The 20,189-nt window shown below is 34.4% G+C and overlaps 1 protein-coding gene across 5 annotated transcripts in view; it reads right to left on the bottom strand.

Moving 5' to 3' along the window:
• The window catches only part of RPS6KA3 (ribosomal protein S6 kinase A3), a 73,742-nt gene that overhangs the window by 14,675 nt on the left and 38,878 nt on the right, over positions 1-20,189 (bottom strand). For 3 of the 5 annotated variants that reach the window (XM_040532090.1, XM_040532109.1, XM_040532117.1), the window contains 11 exons: positions 18,401-18,481; positions 17,292-17,371; positions 15,038-15,144; positions 12,649-12,686; positions 12,147-12,289; positions 8,899-8,969; positions 5,044-5,132; positions 4,716-4,780; positions 4,510-4,612; positions 3,951-4,075; positions 1,834-1,959 (listed from right to left, as the gene is read on the bottom strand). In XM_040532090.1, coding sequence (XP_040388024.1) covers positions 1,834-1,959; positions 3,951-4,075; positions 4,510-4,612; positions 4,716-4,780; positions 5,044-5,132; positions 8,899-8,969; positions 12,147-12,289; positions 12,649-12,686; positions 15,038-15,144; positions 17,292-17,371; positions 18,401-18,481 — 1,028 coding nt within the window. The remainder of the gene's footprint in view (positions 1-1,833; positions 1,960-3,950; positions 4,076-4,509; positions 4,613-4,715; positions 4,781-5,043; positions 5,133-8,898; positions 8,970-12,146; positions 12,290-12,648; positions 12,687-15,037; positions 15,145-17,291; positions 17,372-18,400; positions 18,482-20,189) is intronic. The other 2 variants (XM_040532100.1, XM_040532127.1) reach the window with 1 other exon arrangement.

Here is a 20,189-nt window from a genome sequence, read left to right as displayed (position 1 = left end):
ATACTGGTTTGACAATGCTAATGAACTCATTTTCCCAAAGCTAACCTCAAACAATTATTTAGTGCAGCAAAAGACAAAGAAAGAGAGTAGGGAATCAAAAATAGGAAGAAGGAAAGAAAGCCTAAAGTTAATTCAGACAAACATTCTATCATGAAACTTCATTTGAATCTCTGGATGCTTGCTATCAGGCTCAGAAGTACTGCGTGCAAAAAAACCAAAACATTATTTGGCCCTATTTACAAAGTATTCTTATTCATATACTTCTAAAAATTCCTTTTTTCTCCTTCTGAACTGTAGAATTTGCTCTAATATCTCACGCCTTCTTCCTCCTGACATCCTACAGCCCTTCTGCTAGCAGTGTCATACTAACATACTGGACACTGATAACTTAATTCTTTTTTTCATGATTCGTTGAGGGGAAAAAAGCCACAGAGGCAACAGATAAAATAATAAATGTTACAGCTTAGAGAATTTATGCCAGTAATTTTCTTCCAGTTTCAAGAACTTACTCTAAATCGCAAGCACAGAAGTCATATCTGTTCCCGGCTAGAACCAGGATGATGACAAGTATGTGACTACCAAATTAAATTTGGAGACTTTCCAGTAGAAAAACTGTGTACAAGGATACAGCAAAAAAAAATGCTAAATTTATCTTTGCATTTTACATATGTGAGTAGTGAATTCTTCGACAATTCAAATAAAGAACTGCTTCATAGTACAAGAGTAGAAGGCTCTGGGGAGACCTTATAGCAGCCTTCCAGTACCTAAAGGGGGCCTGCAAGAAAGCTGGGGAAGGGACTCTTTGCCAGCAATTGTAATGGTAGGACAAGGAGTAATAGTATTAAATTAAGAAGGTAGATTTGGATTAAATATAAGGAAGAAGTTCTTTACTCAGAGGGTGGTGAGGCACTGGAACAGGTTGCCCAGAGAAGCTGCGGATGCCCCATCCCTGCAGGTGTTCAAGGCCAGGCTGGATGGGGCTTTGAGCAATCTGGTCCAGTGGGAGGTGTCCCTGCCCACAGCAGGGGGTTGGAATTTTGTGGTCTTTAATGTCCCTTCCAACCCAAACCATTCTATGAGTCTATGATTTAAATATTTTTTCCCCTCCATTTTTAAAGTCTGCTAACCTATACTTCTGCATGTTAACTATCCAGCTCCACAGTGTTATGTTGAAAGACAATAAAAACAGACTTCTTATTGCACTTCTGTGAATTCCATGGATTTCAGCAATTAAGAATTTAATGCCTTCAAAGAAGCGTTATAAAGCCTGATAGAATAACATTGAAATAACATTAGAATCCTTGTTAAAAACTAGCAAGCAAAGACAAAGAGTTGAAGTTTATTCTGGAAAGTATACCACTATTATATATTATCATATTCAGTATCATGAACTCATATCTATCTGATAATTTATTAATCTACTTTGGAAGCAAAACAACATATAAAATTACGTTTAAATAAAAGCAATCTATTATATCTTTTTAAGTGATGGAACAAAATGTAAGCTTTTTCAATGTACATTTTCTACTAGTAGTAGTCATTCAATTCCCATCAGTTTTATTGTAATTACACAGAGGTGTTTCAAAGACTGAAGATTGCTTTTCATCACCCAAATCAATACAGATAACAAAACCATAGCAATTCCATACAAAAATCTGCCAGTAATTATTCTATTTGTTGATAAGTACAATTCACATTTGCATCTAAAATCTCTAGATATTAAGAAAATTATTTTAATTTTCTGTGTTCTTTACGGCAAGTAAATCTACAATAACTACGTCTATGACTCTAAATCCTGAGAATAGTCAGTGTGTTTTATAACAAAGTAGTTACCTTTACAGCATATTCCATGTTTGAAGCTTTATGAATACATCTTTTGCAGATAGAGTAAGACCCGACACCAATATCTTCTTTTACTTCATACCCATCGGTAAACTGAATGCTGTTCCTGTGCAACTGCTACCAAAATAACATTATCAATTGATGAATATTCTAAATATGTATCAATATAAATATCAGTTACAAGTTTTTGAATTCCTACTGATTTGCATCAAATTTTAAACTGATGGCTGTACTAGGTCAATGTGATAAATTATATATTAGATACACTGTAAATAATGCACACTGTTTTCCAAATTGACAACGTAGCGTTTCTGGTTACTGATTTATTACTTTAAAAATAGAAACTTGTAGACAAAAGATCTGAGGACTACAGCTAGTAATAAAAAATAGTTTCTATCATCTAAGTAGATGAATGTTAAAGTTTTCTTTACATGCAAAATGCCAGCTAGAAATTTCAGACTATATTCAATATGATCAGATTAACTGGGATTTGCATGGAACAGTCAAAAATTGTTTCACAGAAACAAAGAGCATAAAGCAGAAGTGTTTCACTCTCGGAAGGAAATGGTGATCTGGTATAAGGAGTTTGTGCAAAGGATGCAAAGCATTTGCAGGAAACCATCTGGGTATCCTGCAGCAGAGAAAAGAGGAAATAAGAGTGAGGAAGTGGTTGAGGGGCACAAAGGAAAAGCAACAGAGAAAGACTTTTACAAGAGAAGGAAACCATATACAAAGAGAAAGAATTTGATCCACAAAACTATGTGGGAAAGAAGGAGTACAATGAAGCTTGCAGAAACTGTTAGCAAGACCACAACTTCTGGACCAGAAGTTATTCTGATGTGTATACTAAATCAAACAACTTCTTTAGAATAGAAGAGGATCTAAGAACTCTTGAAATTCAACAGTTTATCACAAATGAAACAGGTAATGAGCACAAGCAAGAATATTACAACTATTTGAGACGCTGTAGGAGGACTAAAGAAATAAATACTATTTTGGTTTTGAATAGACTGTTTAAAAAAAAAACAACAAAAACTTCTTATACACTTACAAAACATTCTTGCAGTGAAAATACAAGGAAATCTAATCATACAGTATACAATTATATTCCTACCTATACACCAGTAAGAAGTTTTCACCACAATTTAGACCACCAGTTGGTTTTCATTACTTAGTCTTCCTCAGTAGTCAGTTATTAAAAGCAGAAAAAGGAGGTGGAAATAGAATTTTTACAGAGGTCTTTCATTTTTTTTTCCCTTTACATGCATCTGCTTTTGTTCTGCTTACTGCAAACTCTCCACTGCTGAAACATGCTTTTAAAATGACCTCAGTCTTTTAAGGAGTCAAGGCACACCTCTCCCCTATTCTAGCATGAAGTCACCCTTTCTTGTCTTACACAGGATTGCACCTAACCAATGCTTTGTTATCTAAAAATAAGCAGCATCAGAAGTAATAGAATGTATAAAAATAGTGACCACTTCAGGCTATTAAAATTATCAATCTCACAATAATTAATATGAGAGACCATGTAGGAATCATTCTATATCAGTAGGAAGCCAAAGCTTGTGTGTACTTTAACACTGACTTATACGATACAAAAATAGCCACCAAATGTCACAGATTAGCACTTTAAATAAAAAAGTACCTTGGGACAGACTGAATATAACCATAGTTCTCAAATACACAGCAGTCTATAACATCCAGAGAGACTTTACAGCTGTGTTCCAGTGCTTCCTACCTGCACTGCAGGAACCAATATTGTGGGGCGTAGTGGAAAGTGATCAAGATGTCTGTATTCCCCTTTGGCTTATAATTATGGCTAGATATTAAAGAGCAATTACAATTCAGATGACAGAATGTTTTCATTTAAAGGGTTGAAGACCATTCACACTCACAGCTGCTGAGTAATGAAATAGGTCCTGCACCTTTAGGAATCTTGTTCAGAAAAATAATCCGATCCTTACTTTTACTGAATAAAGCTGATAATGACTTTGTCATGACATTTTATGATGAAGGTAACACCCCCTCCACCGACAGACAGTAACACTGCTTTATTAACTTTTTAAAATGTTTTGGTTTTATTTTATTGTTAAATTTGATGCACTCACCTGGACAATTGAATGTACTCCAACTGTCTGCATTGATTGGCTTTCATCATCTGATGCGATAGCTACAAAACTAAATCCACGAAAAAGTTGATGTGCATTAGCACTAGGTGGAATACCAGGCGAATCTGAAAAACATGTCATCTACTTACAAGCACAGTTTTTAAAATGAAGAGATTATGTCTACTCTGAAGAGCAAAATGCAGCCTTATTCTATAAAGTACACAAACTAGAATTTGTAGAAAGTTTTTCTCAGGATCAAAATACAAGTACCAAATTGTTTTGCATATACCATGCATAAACACCATTGATAATCAGCTACTACAAAGATCATATTACTGTCAGAATATTTTGTAAGTAAAAGACTGCAGAAAATCTGCAGAAAGTGTTTACATATACTAGCGTATGGATGAGCACATTGTTGTTATATTTATGGAGGAGCAGTAGTACTCAAATTTGGTGACTCCCCATCAACACCTACAAGAACAAGATGCTTTACATAAGTTGAAGAGGAACAATGTTTCTAATTTTTGAACACACAGATTGGTTCTTCTCTTTTTACCTTTTGGAGTTTTTGCCGTAAACTCAGGATCAAAATAAAATGTATCTTCTGGTCTGCCAGTTGCAGGTTTAAAAGGAGGATGAATTTCTCTCCTATACAATTTCTACAGAGAAAGATAGCCAAGAATGGATTAAAAAGTTGTATGACACCACCAAATACTTTTTAACTAAGAACCTTATTAATTTTATTTTGAATTAGATACTCACATTCCAATCTATTTTGGAAAAAAACGGATGTCTCTTAATTTCTTCAACTCCATCTGGACCTGCTCCTTTTATAAGGAAGAAGTTATTTTCTTAGTCAAAAAGAATTACTAGCAAAATTATATTTCTTATTACTACTCCATTAATTTTAGAAACGTGAATAGCAAAACCAGTAATATTCTGTGATCATTAGAAGAGCAAACAGGCAAACTATGTTCTTGCTTCAAAGCCAGTTTTAGACATGAAATTGCAAACTTATTTAGTTAATCTAATGATCATTCATGTTATCAGAATTACGATCCAATTTAAAATATTCTATTAAAAACTTTACCTAATCTGTTTGCTGGGTTTCTTTTGAAGAGCATTCGCAGAAGACTCTGTGCTTCAGGACTCAAAAACTGGGGCATTCCAAGTTTCGCCCTATAAAACAAAAATAATTAATAGCATACAAACATATTAAGGTAAGAATTAACTTTGCACTTCTCCTGCCCTTTGTTGTTCAACAAATCCGTATCACAAAAATAGCATCACTGAGAAATTGCCTTCAGACATCAGAAACAGAGTAAAAGTGCTGTCAGTCATGTAAACCTGTAATTTCTTTTTTTTTTTTTCTTCCATTTTGTGTAGTGTAATATTTTCAGTAATGACTCGGGAACCTAAGCAGGGGATGTAAAATGTTAAAAAAGAGGTAAAAAAGTGATAGAAAAGAATAGTTACAGGATAACAGTTTACAAACTTGTATTTTTTGTAATCCATTTTGATTGCAGTTTTAAACAAGTGACATCAAGCAAGCAGATCCATTTGATGGTATGATAAAATACATCTTAGAAGGTGTAAGAAAAGCACCATGTATGACCTATACCAAGAACACCTGGGCAAAACAATGGAAAAGTAGAAGATACAAATTGAATAAAGGTAGGACAGATCTTGCAAGAAGAGCAGGTAAAAAGAGAAAGATCACTTCTTTTTACCCCCCTCACTCTCCATTTAATTTCAAATACTACTTTGCAGCTTGCCAGGCTTGAATTTCAGATTTTAGGTTTTGTAGTTGCCATTTCATTTTGAAGTCCTCACCCCTTCCCCCCCACCCTCCCCTCATTTAGTAGCCTCCACAGTAATTTCACTGCTACTAGGTTTCATTTTTTTTTTTCCTTATAACCACTTTGTAATGGTTAGGACAGATATAATTCCATCCTTTCCATCTCTTGTTCAACCTTTAGCTTGTACTTGTAACAATACACAACAAAAGGTTTTTCTGCATTTCAAGCAGACAACATGCTTTGCCTTGCATTCCAGCTATTTGTAGAAGTCCACACCTCTCTGTCACTTCAGCAACTACATCCTTACTGCCATCAATTCACTATTCATTGCTTCAAAAAACTGTAATTTATTATTTTTTCCATTCCCTTCTGCATGAAAGAATTGGGGAAGAGAAAAACATGTTGCCTTTTTTGGGCTCTTCACTACAGGCAGATCAAGATCACCTGTACAATGCAGCGTTTCCCTGATACCAGCGTTTCCCTGATAGCCATGCACCTTTAGCAGTGGAATTCTTATTCATGCACTTTATATGCGTTTATTTCATTGCACTTAATGTCATTCCTGCTCACAGCAAAGTAGCTGAGCGCTATACTGTAAGAAGGAAGCAAGGAACACATTGTCTTCAGATGCGTAATGATATCTATCATTTGTAGCAAAACAATGTTACTGAAGGACAGAGAACAGAAGTGAATACCACAAAATCCTGCCAGGGTGGGTGGAAATCTTTGCCCTGCTATTATAATCCGAAACAGCTCCAACAGTAGCGCTGGAGGTTAAGTACTTAGAAAAAAAAACCTAAAACCTGGCAGAATACATAACCACAATTAATCTCAGAGAAGTAACTCAATAAACAAAGGTAGAACACAAAGAATTGATAGATGAATGCTATGAACCCCAACCCATAGCTCAGTCAGTCAGAGGACCTCATGTAAACCAGAGACTAAGACTTATCACATCCGTTCCATCATGAAGCACTTTTCACAAAATCCTTTACTGGCCACTTGACACAGCAGAAAGAAAAAACAGTCCCCATGTCCTAAGAGTTCCTAGGTTATAAACTACATGAGTGACAGCATTTTTTTTCTGACATTCCTGATAGACGAAGACAAAATTTTATATGAAGGCATACCTTCAGTAAAGGAGACAAGATGCTTTAAAAAGTTAACTTTATTGCTGCCATCTATGCTTCCCCCCACCAAATTGGAGAGTTTCTCAGTTTTAGGAAAAACAAGCAAAACTAAAAACTTGTCTCAGCAGCATTGTGAGAAATAAAGAGCCCAGGAAAACGTGTTGTGAGAAGAATGCATTTTTTGTGGATTTTCAGGAACACAAGGTAAGAAAAGCAATATAATCTTAAATGATACACTATGAAAATATGAATTCAGATGCACACCTGTCCATTTTCAACAGTTAAGAAAAAAATAAGGAGAAATATAGTATGTTTACTAATATATGGAAAATAAAAAGAAAGCATACTGCCATTCACTAATTCTTATGGGGCTGGACAAAAAATGTGAAAATATCAGAAAACTTTAAGAATCCTTTTTTTTTTCTTGAGCTGTTAACGTTACCAACAGCAAAATAGATTTGTATGTATGTAATAAGCAGAACTGTACGAAACATTAAAACAGGTAAAAAATTCTTTCTTCATACCACATTTTTTGCGCAGCTCTTTGAAACAAGTAACAATTATAAAGACCAGAAAGTGAGAAAAAAAGTTGGAAAAGGCATTAGAGATACGTGTTCAGATGAAATCTGAAAGTAATTATGAATGTCAATTATGAATGTCAACAAGGAGGATATTCTACATGGCAGCTGAACACAGAAGATTTTTCTAGCAACAGTGGAAAGACTGAGAAACGGAGTGGAGTCACATGAACAATAAAGAGAAAGATATAACTTGAGACATGGATAGAAAAAAATGTATGGCTCCTTAAATAAGTGTGAGTGAACAAAACTATCAGACTAGTTTCTTGTAAACAGGAGGTGGGCAGAACTAGTTTACGCTTGCTGTGAATAGATAGAACCTTTTAGTTAAAGACATTCAATAATCATGACATGAAGATACGAATTGGCATGGTGTTGAGACAGTAGTAGAAATTAGCACCAGTAAATACATTTACAAATGGAAGATGAGAAAGAAAAGAGAGCAAAGAAAAAGCAACGTGTATGCATCTTGAATGTAAAAATCAAGAAAAAGAAATGAGTTTGTTTTCTAGCAGTTTTCACTTCGAAATTACTTAGAATAAATATGAAAGAATTTCATATTATTTATTTTTAAAAAATAGATTGTTGGTGAAAAAGAAGCACTGGCTTCAATATATAGGTGGACATGTGGACAAAGGATGCAGATAAACAATGAAAAAGGAAAAAAACAAGAAAACTAATAGTCTTATGAGCTTCCAGGAGAAAAAAATAAAACAAGAAGTAGTATTAGTAAAAATGGTTGGACACAGAAGTGAAATTATGATACGATAAAACAGAATTGTTTGTACAGAGTTAGGTTACAGTACTGAAAGTGGGACTACTATGTCATAGGTTTAATTAAGGAGAAAAAAAAGCAGGCCTTCATCAGCAAAAACAAGAACGTTAACTGCATGAAGGAAAACAATTTCCACAATATAGTTAATGCAAAACCTATACTAGAAATAGTCAAGGCGAAAATTGGAGCTTGGGCAAGTCATAGGAAAGTATGTAAGGGAAGATGCACGTTAGCAAATAGGGAAGTTTCAGGGAAGCAAGTTGTTGGCAGCAGTAGTAATATAAAGAAGTAGGGTGAGGAGCTGGTAAGAAAGAGGGATTAAAAGAGAAAGTACTTTCTCAAAATACTAAAACGAAACAAGGAAAAAAAATGTACAGGGTATCAAAAAGGATAAGAAGGTTAAAATATTATGGAAATAAGATGGGAAAGATAATATGGTTGGAGAAGTTGTTATTACAGATTAAAGAACTGCTATGAAATTCTTTGTACCTGGTATGGGGGAGGAATAGAAAGGCAAATTAGATAGGCGGCAAAGGGAATTAATAGGGAGTGAGGATTTACCAGTACCTTTGGAAATGAGGGAAGAGTAGAAATTAGATATTGCAGCCCGGAGGGCATCCCTGTAGAATACCTGATGAGATATATAAATAAGAGTGTACTCACTTGAGAATCATAGTCATGGTTTCTTTTCTGTCTTTCCCTTGGAAAGGTAGAGTACCAGTGAGCATTTCAAACTGTATAGAGTAAAACTTTCATCAATTACATTACCTGGACAAAATCTAATTTTTGACAAAACTACTTAGCATCTTAACCTTCCAAAATTCATGCATGTTAACAATCAAGTCTGTGCAAAACAACTTCTCATTGTACAGCTTAAATTATTATGAACACTGAGCAGCCTCTGCCATTTTAATGCTGCAAAATATTTTCCTATACTAATACCTTGCTTCACATGCTTTCATCTGAACAATTTAGACTATAATATTCTGTGCATCATTTCTGCCTAAAAAGTCTATTCTTCGAAGACTTGAGCTATACAACTATATTTTAGTTTTCAAGAGGGCAGGGGGAGGGAAAAAGGTTCCCCTTTCAAAAGTTAGTGACAATTTCTCCTCATGCAGAGATATTAAAAAAGGTCAAAGTGTTTAAAATTGGCATGTACACAGCCTTTGTTGGAAAACGGAAAAAGGTTAGTCGATTGACAAAGACATGCATGATGAAAAGTGGTTACTGTATGCATACAGTGGAAATAGAGTCTGAAGGAACACATAAGCTACACAGTACATGCATGCACATTCTGCAGTGCCTGGCAGAAGGCACTAGACACTTAAAATACTGATCTGTTCTGAAAGTGACTGAGTAAAAATAGATAAATATAAAGGAACTTCTGTTGGGCTGCAGTATTCTGCAGGGATATCAAATCTGAAGTACTGAAAGCCATCTGACAGCAGTCATGGCAGCCAACACTGAGGCAAGAATTCTGATTTTTGGTATAAGAGTTGCAAAACAAGTTAGTTTGATGAAATTTGATGACATATACTTAAAGCCATCACAATTAAAGTAATTATAAAGGAATTCTCTGGACAGCTTATGCAAGGTTAAGTCATCCTGAACAGGAGGTATCCTCTATTCCTTATTTTTCTGTTATGATCCAAATGTTCAGTCTTAACAAAAATGTAGGTCGACATGACTGTAGTATTATAAATCTAAAATAAGAGTGTGAAGTTGAAATAGAAGCATTCTTTAAAAATCCTTTTTATTAAAATACATTTTAAAATTTCTTACTACCTTATAAAGTAATCAGAAGAAAAAGGGCTGCCAACTCTGCACTACTGCTAGATACTTTGTATTCCAATTATTCTTTTCACTCATATACTTGTATTTTATATTTTAAATTTAATATAAAGCCAACATAAAAAAGCACTACTTTAACAGTTCTTACCACAATTGTCAGGAAAAGGTACAAGGCTTAAACCAACACTATCAAAAATAATTCACTTTTTGGTTGTACATACTTTAGATTGATCTGCTTCATAAACTACACTTGCAGACTTATTTTTTAAAAGCAGATTTGTGGTGTTGCACATTTTGCTTTCTTGAAATGTTCTAGATTAATAATAATAAATTTCATTAGCATGATCCTATTTGTCCCAAGCATACCTACTTGCATAAATAACTCAGCATGTGTGTTCTTTGTCCCACCCTCACTCCCCCTCAAAAAAAACAACATTGTAGTCCAAGACCAACAGATCTATAGTACTTTAAGTCAACATTGGCCTTCCCTAGTCACCATCGTTTACTTATTTCAGCAGGACAGTAAGTACCTCAACAAATGCATAATGCTTCCGAAAACTTAAAATGAATATTTTTAGATGTCTGGCACTCATGAAAGCACTCAGTGTTTTAAAGGGCAAATATAAAGCTACTGCTCAAGGATGGGTTTACAAAGACTTACAGCAGAAGAGAGGCCAAACAATTTATTATCTTCCTGATCTCAATTTCTATGCTATAACTTTTGTTCGTCTAGATCCTGTATACTGATACCACACAATTACTTCAATTCTTCTCAATCAACGCAGATTTGAATTAAGAATGATTTAAGAGTGGATACAGACAGATTGCCTATGAAAATTAGCATGTGAACTAGATGCAGACACGAAAAATGTGTCTTAGAGAAAATTGCACTATGTTCCATGTACTAATTTAGAGAATGTGCTTTCTAAGGTCATATTTTCATATTCAAAACAGAAGCCGAAGTGTTTAAAATGCAGTGCCTTTAGACTGTTAAAACTACACCAGTCATGTCTAACATCTTTCAGCAGTTTTCAATACTAACATGCATTTCAAAAGCACAAAACTATGGTTTTCAGCTCTATAAAGTAAAGCTGAAGTTTAACTACGTTTGCATTATCAACAACAAATACTCTGCCACTAGTTTGCAGTTCTCTTTTAATTTACGTACTGGATGCTTAAAGCTTACAGTAATGATAAAATGTGTTCTTATTGATAAAATGAGTGGTTTTGAGGGTGTTTGTGCTTTTCTGTCTGGAGAGAGTTTAGTCATCAGGTGCTACTTTTACATAGTCAGTTTTCAGATCACAACAGCATTCCAGATGATTAAAAGGTGGTATGACGACTTATTTTCAGACAAAAAAGTCCTACTCATACTAAAAAGCACACGTATTGTACTTTTACAGTTATATATGTACTACAGAAGCAATAAGAAACACACATTTCCTTTAAAAAATAACAATTAGTTTATCTTTACATGAAAAATGCACACATTATAAATATTAAAGGCCATTAAAGCATTCCTAAAGTACCAAACATGATCTGCTTTTTTCTCCAAAGATATACTTGATACACATTATTTCCCCTGACCCTGCAACTCAACAGAAGTTAGCTCCTTCCAGGAACGTTGTAAAGATGACTCTTCTGAGCTACTATATCCCATGTCACCTCAGTGTCAATATTTTGGTATGTGCAAGCAAGCGTTGTCATTATTCTGACAAGTTGTAGTTACACTGGAGACTAATCAGAAAGTTATTGCCTTTTTTTTTTTTCCACTTGAGAATAAATTCAAATTTAAAATTTGGATCTATGTCTTTCCCAACTTGGAAGGTACAGTACTTTTCCTGCATATTTTAGTACTCCTATTAGTCTCTGTAACATTCAAACCACAATAGATGCATATTTCAATTCAACAATAACAATAGAATGGCATATTGTTGGTGTTGACATGAGACCTAGTTCGCATACTTGATCCAAACTCTGCAGTACTGTTATTAATTTCATGTAATTTGGATTTTTGGTAGTTACAATTAATTTAAAGATCTCCCTACAGTTTAATATTTGTTTCACCAAACCTTATAAAGCAGTTTTGCTATTATTTGCATTTACCAGAAACCTACCATTAAAACACCAAAAGACCACCAGTCTGCACTCTGTGTATGGCCTCGTCGATTAACGACTTCTGGTGCCATATATTCCACTGTTCCACAGAAAGAGTAGGCCTTTTTCTCATGATCAATTGACTCCTTACTTAAGCCAAAATCTGGAAGAAAATACAATAGTTCAAAATGCACTTATTTAAAATCAATCACAGTAAATATCTTTACCATAATGTGAAAGGTGATGCCTTTAACAGTCACACACACACACACCTAAATATACACATAGGAAGTACAGATTCCTCCCCCCCCAATTATTGTAGGTCCATAATATATACTTTCAGAACACAGTATATATTTCATTTACTCCAAATTAATTACACTATCTGCTCGGCCTCACAGCAAAATTACCTACTAATTAAAATTGCTGATTTTGTTGTATTGCTCTACCAAAAAAGCGGGAAATTCAAAGATTTTATTATGAACAGAATAAATTCACACATTACTATTTCGTCTTATTCACCTGTCAATTTGATATGTCCTTCTTCATCAAGCAGGATGCTAAAAAGAAAAAAAAAATCTTTTAACTATTGTTTCAGACAGTGTACTGGCAACATTTATGAAAAAACAGAACAGCATGCACAAAGACACACAGAAGTATGCGTGCATGAAAATGAATCATTAGGAGGAGATACTTTGGAAGTACGCTTTTTTTTTTCCCCTTCAACCCTTTATTATTAAAGGTTATAAAACAGAATCAACATACCAGATTTTTATTCAACTATTTGGTTAAATTCAGCATGGAACATAGTAACGTTTATTTTGAACCTTCAGTTTTGGAGACCTGTAGCATGTGTATCTTTTTTTTTTTTTTAAATCAAGTGTGTCAATGAAAGATACATTTCTATTTTTCTTAGACTAAGCAAGAATTTATGTTTGCATATGTATGCAAAATATGTATTAATTTGCAATTATATTTTCAAAGGATGTTGACCACTTTAATTAACATCAAGTAATAGATATTTTTATGTTCTACCAAAGGCCCTATATCATTAGGCTCTATAGAAAAGAGTAGGCCTTATGCTTCTGTTCATTTCAATCACACAAAAATGTCACACCATGAGAGATACCAGCTCTCCATAACAACCACTGAATATAATTGCGATTCAAAGCATACAAAGTATTCCAGGACTGGACTCCATACCACAACCTACACTGTGGACTTAGTTCCTCCTGCTTCTCCCATGGGGAGCTGCATTTCCTCCCTGTGATGAGAGGTGACCCAGACACACACTGCTTGTCCATTTCCCCTGCCCATCCCTTTTCCTCTTCCCAGTTTCCATGGTGGGAAACATCATTTCACAGTACAGACGCAGTCTGTGAGACTTATTGCTATCTCATGGTCCAATAACGTGCGATTTCAGCCTTTGATAGGATTTTGAATCAGATACTTCCAAGGCTTAAAACCAAGGTTCTTTGATTGGTACAGACATTTGTTTTTTTCTTTTTAATGCTATATTTGAGGCAGTAGCTACTCAATCTTTTGGCAAGACTTCCTCTTGCAAGTAAATGTCAGCAACATAACCAAGGTTCTCTCACTCTGCCTTTTAAAGATCTTTTCTCACCTAGCAAGGCTATTTTTTCTCACTTTGGAATTGCTTAACAGAATGCTCTCAAAGTTTACACATAATCCCTTTCCCTCTTCATTTTCAAGTGCAACCTCATGCCCCAAAACTCTTCAAATTTCTGATTTGAGAATGAATCTTTCCCCTTCTTGTCAGACAAGGCTAAATATTTTTAAATTTGTGTCATATTTCCAGGAAAGGCACGAAACAACAAGCTACGCTAATGGAAGCCCCATTTAACAGCTGGCTTCTGTAATACTTGTTACTAATTCTTGGTCTTTTCCACTAACGCTTTACATAAGACAGTTCTCACATAGACTTTTCAGGTCCTCCATATAGCCATGACAGAGAAGTGGGATCACCAAGGACATCAGGACTTCAGACTCATTACAGATTTCCTGGCAATGAGGCAGAGCAGGTTAACTACCTCATCAAGCACAACAGACGAGATGCACATTGTATTTTCACTTAGACTCCTCTCCAGGTAGAAAGTAGTACTACAGCATACATAAAAACACTGGCATTTTTATCTGAAACATTTAAGTGTTCCAGATGACACTGCTGACATTTTCTTCTTTACGTCTTCTAACACTAAAAAAATTACTGTAGGAAAGATAGAACAGGATGCAGTCATTGAATGAGACAGAGATGACTAATGTATTGGGAGGCAACCCTATACTGGAATTTTAGCTCCAAGCTTATTTTAAGTTCTCAGTGTAATTTCTTGATTGTCAATAGGTTAAATTAGCATGTGACGCATTATTTTCATATTTAACATTTAAACTCCATTCTGCTCTTACTGCAGTACATTTTAAAAGTCAGCTTTGGAAAAATGTTTATTGTTAAGCTTTTGAATGCAAATATGTAGCATTCAACTGTAACCCTGTATCATGCATTTGTTCCAAGTTTATCTTTAAGTCCCGAAATTCTACAATAATGACAAAAACAGAAGGCTAAAATGATGTCTTATCCATTGTACACTCTAAAGCACATGGAAAATGAAAGGTACACATTTCTGTATATTCTTTACTTATAGTAACATGGATTATAATACTTGGCATATCACTCAATCTAGATGCTCCTGTTTGAGAGGAAATTAAATCCAACACTTAATTAACAAAACCCTACAAGGTTCCCCCATCTCCTTCCCTGTTCAGTTTATATAGTATCTTTATATACCAAATTTAAATAGAAAATTAAAGTTTAACAGCTGGAAAGGGAAGCGCATTGGTAGAAGTGCTATACAAATCAAATTAATACATTACATTTACTGCAGCAGATTCTTACTTTTCTGGTTTTAGGTCCCGGTATATTATTCCAAGACTATGTAGATGGTCTAAAGCAAGTGCTAATTCTGCTAGGTAAAATTTAACATCATCTTCTGTGAACATCACCTGAAAAAAAAAACCAAACAAACATTATTTTACATACAAAACCTCTAAATCTTACATCAGCACCAACTAAATGGTCCAGACAATCTGGTGTTACAGAATGTTTCTTCTTAATACTCATATTGATTTTTATAAAAAACTAGAAATTGAAATTGGTTCCTTAGAAAAGGTCTAGAATTTTATAATCAATACTGATTCACAGTATTCACAAACTTCTGAAGGCAATATTGTACTATACTTTCTGCAAAACTGAGGTTATTTACTTCTGATTGCCCAATAGAACAAACAGATATCGCAGCAGGACTGAAAAATTTTGGGAAGCATTTAAAGAATGTGACTACCTCTTCATTGGATGTGAACATGTTGTTTCTAGACAAATGAACTGAAGTCCAAACATCTGAATTTCTTCTACAAAGTCAAAGCATATGCATCATTTTTGAAGAGCATTTCTCTAAGTACCATCATAAATGAGTTACATGGATAGTAACTAAGGAAATGGCACGAGTAAGCACAGGTAAGATCTTCGGTAGCAATCTGCATTTTCTATTAGGAACTAATCACTGCTTTGATTCAATGAAATCATAGAATTATAGAACGGCTCAGGTTGGAAGGGACCTCAAAGATCATCTAGTTCCAACGCCTCTGCCATAGGCAGCAATGCCACCCAACAGATCAGGTTGCTCAGGGCCTCTGAACATGCTATTCCTACTATATGAACAACTGTTGTGATCCAGTGAGAGAAAAAAAAATGCAATTAAACTGCTCAGAGTTAAAAAATAAGTTCCTTCATGACTTGATTCTACCTCAGTAAATACGAACTGCTTTAAAAAAATTAAGAGTAACATCTTCAGATGATTTTCCCCCATGGATTGGGGAAAAAAACCAGCAATGGGGAACACAAATGACCACTATTTTAAGCAAGAATTAAAAATAACACATTTTCATCTTAGTAGTTTAAGGAAAGGACACGATACCAAAGCTTGTACAAGAAGTACTTGCTGATGTTACCTCTACAGAAGAGCTAATGTTTAGTACAGGTACACTGAAGAAGTACAGAAATCTCTACAAGAAACACTTAAAAGCTCAAAGAATGAAAGATCCCATGAGACTGATAATACACCCACACTATGTTCTTTGAAAACATTGAATGAAATTAATCTCTCCTAAACTTAAACATCTGCAGTGTAGATTTCTAGCTCTGAATTAATCACTTTCTCCTTTGTAGTTAATGGATAGAAAGCAGGAACTTTTAGACTGCAATTCATCTGATCTATCAGATAGATCTGATCTAAAGAAGGGTCAGCCTCTTCACACAGGTAACTAACTAGTGATAGGACTAGAGGGAATGGCCTCAAGTTGTGCCAGGGGAGGTTTGGGTTGGGAATTAGGAGACATTTCTTCTCAGAAAGAGCAGTCAGGCATTGGGATAGGTTGTCCAGGGAGGTGGTGGCGTCACTGTCCCTGGGGCTGTTCAAGGAAAGGTTGGACGTGCTGCTTACGGACGTGGTTCAGTGGGTGACAGTGGTGGTAGGGGGATGGTTGGACCAGATGATCTTGGAGATCTTTTCCAACCTTAATGATTCTATGATTCTGAATAGATCAGATGAATTCATATGAGGATGAAACAAATCCAGCATGCCCATTTCACTCTGTCAGTTATCAACCGTTAGCTTAAATGCAGGTACCTATAAAGAACTTATCTTATCTGCATTAAATCTTACAAAATTGGAGTGGCTTAAGATAAAATAGTCATCACCAGGAAAGTGTTATATGTTCTTTCTTAGGAATCAAGAAAAAAAATCATGGATTTTTTTTGAATAACTACTTCATCTAAATCCATGTTCTGACATCTTTAGATGTAGTAGTAAGAGAAGAAAATCTAAGCAAGGTATAAAAAGCAATGCAGAAACATTGCTTGTCTAAGACTTTTTCAGAAGAGATGTAAATTACTGAGTGTTCTCATGGAAAGACTTTGTGCAAAAAAGCAATGAAGCAAAAACATAGCTCATTAAAAGAGGACTATTCAAAATCTTATTCAATGAAAATAGAATTATAAGAAGTAAACTTTTCTAATACAGGCAATTTCAGTTTAGGCAATTTTAAAATAGTCAAATTTTATCAATATACAATTTTCAAAGAAAAAAGTTTACCTCTTTGGATAAACGTGTAAACAAGTCTCCTCCCCTGAGGAAATCCAAAATAAGATACAGCTTCCCTTCTGTTTGAAAAGCTGAAAAGATCATTTAAAAACATTAAACATTATCTAATTTTACCCATTATTAGAATAACAACCTACCCAATAATTCACCCTTATTTTCTTTACCTTTCACCCTCATTTTCATTTATTAAAATGAATTCTTCTTTTTCCTTGTGTAAAAATGTATTTAAAATTATTAAATGTTTTTCTTCAACGGACCAAGAAACTCTCATGGCATGTGAAAGTGAAACAAGTCATCAATGGAATACCTAAAAAGTTAAGCTATACCTTGGTTAGTCAACATTTCACTCCAGATTTTGAAAGTACAGATTTGACAAATCTGTAACTAACGTATGTATTCTAAAACTTCTGCAAACTCAGCTTTGCAGGAAGATATAGTCTATCTTGCAAAAAAGTGACAAGTAAAATAGTGTAATCTAACATTATTTAAGCCACATTAAAGAGTGACAGAGATCTGAAACTTGAACTGTAGGAAAAAATGGACTCTAAAAGAAAAAAATGTGAATTGAACAATAAAGACTACTCTGTTTATCTGAACTATTTTTCTTCCTGTTTACTTTCTGCATAATGTCTTAAGAGTATTAATTTCCTCCCCCTCAACTTGAATACACATTTATGGCTGTCCATGCAATAAAAATAAAATAAGTTTTCCCACCAATTTTAATGAAACCAGAAGTGATGCCATTGTACATTTTCTACAGAGCATGACAATGGTAAGAAATCAATTTAAAAAAAAGTGAATGACTTATATAAAAGATAAGAGGTTTTGGAAAAGAATGGCTAGATACAGATAGGTAAATGTCCTTTCTAATAAAGCAGAGAACTACAGACTCTTAGTCCCATAAAGATTTAAGACCATGTATGAAGTTAACCGTGCACATAGAGTTACATGAAAATTACTACACAGCAAGCCTTTGCACAATCAGGATTTAGATAGCACGCTGATTTTCTATGATTCTCTGAACTACAGTGTAAATTTTAGGTAGTACTTCAACAAGCTCCCATTTTTAAGATATAATTTATTTTACCCCTCCAACTCACCATAATGTAACTTGACAATAAAAGGATGGTTAACTTCTACTAATATATCACGTTCCATTTTTGTCCGAACCCGATCTCGAACTACAACAGAACATGAGCAAGATCAAAAAAAGTAAATCACATTATGAATCAGCATCACTCCTACATTTCCTGATGTACTTCACATCATATACTGTGGTATAACAACTGCCTACAGGTCACTGTTGTGTATGCAGAAGATTTAAGACACTTAGATAACAAAAATAGTATTATGAAATAGATTCAAAAGAACTAAAGAACCTTAGGCAAATCAAGAAATACAGCGTATTATTTTAAATTACAATATTAGATCTCAAAGGAAGTTGCAATTACAGAAAAAGAGCATTATTTCCAATTAGTTTCATATTAAGATTTTAACAGTAACTTTCATTTGCTTTCAACTTTGTTCTTCCTAAAACTGGAACCAAATGACACTCAAAAGCAACTGAAAATTCAGATAAAGAGTTGAAAAGTGTGATATCTTCCTGCTAGTGTCAGTTTTCTGTTCCAGCCTTTTGCATCCTTGAGTGCTTACTGCCTCAGACCATCTCCTTCTCCAGCTGCAAGTCACACTTCCAATTTCAATGTTTATCAGTCTCCCCATGTGCAGGCAGAACTAGATCCACAACTTGTACTATGCTTTTTATGCATAAGGCTAAACCACCATTAAAATGTGATGAAGACAAACTCTCAAACATCTTAAAAAAGCAACTGCTAAATGACCTTTGACACCAATTCTCAGCTATTAACAGGTTTGGGAAATGAAAGGCTATTGAGGATATCAAAGGACCTTAAATGAGTGGAAATCAATTCCAGAAAAATAGGAAGTAAATAATGAGAATAACTTGTGCAGCAACACAGAGTAATCAAAATATAGGAAACTGTTCAAAAACCACTCACACCCTAATAGTTTTAAATGAAAGTGAAGTATAATGAGATTTGAGATAGACATTTGGCACTAGATCTTAGGCAGAAAAATGCGAAGTTCAACATTTTAAGAGGTTCACAATTCAATACAAGTACGAAGTTTTTGTTTACAAGTCATCTCTGAATATTTTCAGATTAAAACATGTTAAAACTGCAAATCAGTATTATATCAATAACACAGGTGAAGTTCCACAAATTGTCAGAGCAATGCCAAGATTATCATTGCAATTCTAGTACAGTTGTGACTTAAAAAACAATACAAATAGACTGAAGTATTAAACAATGACATAAAACAATAAATACACATTCTGGCTAAGCAGTTAGAGATCACTTTAATCTACTATAAAAAAAATCTTATGGAATTCTCCAGGACAAATTTGAGATTGTGCAGGTTTGAACGTATTTTGTTACTGATACCATTTGTGACCATTTGTGACCACTCAAGAAACAAAATATTTTAAAGACTCATTTTAAAACTAATTTTTGCTCATTTAGCTTAAGACAACTTAATATTTCTTCAAATATATCCTACATCCAAGAGCAAGTGTCAAAAATTCTAGCAAAATGTACTGATATACAGAAAACTAACTCCTCTTCTTAGAGATTTTAGAATAAAAGAACTGGCATAATACATTTTTAAATATTGTAACCTCAAGGTAAATTGAGCAAACAGTATTAAATGTCTCATTTGTGATACACAGCAAGTTAAAAAAGAAAAGATATGTTTCAGATAACAGCTCAGTAGCAAGTCAGGTGGCAGATACAATGCAACTACTCTTTTAAACCACCACCAATGAGAGGGACCTAACATTTAACATGGCAAAGGACTGAACCTACTTCCCCC

This window comes from Cygnus olor, chromosome 1 (genome assembly GCF_009769625.2).
Source record: "Cygnus olor isolate bCygOlo1 chromosome 1, bCygOlo1.pri.v2, whole genome shotgun sequence".
Classification (NCBI taxonomy): Eukaryota; Metazoa; Chordata; class Aves; order Anseriformes; family Anatidae; genus Cygnus; species Cygnus olor.
Note: the sequence above shows the minus strand (reverse complement) of the source record. Positions and strands in the feature narration are given on the sequence as shown.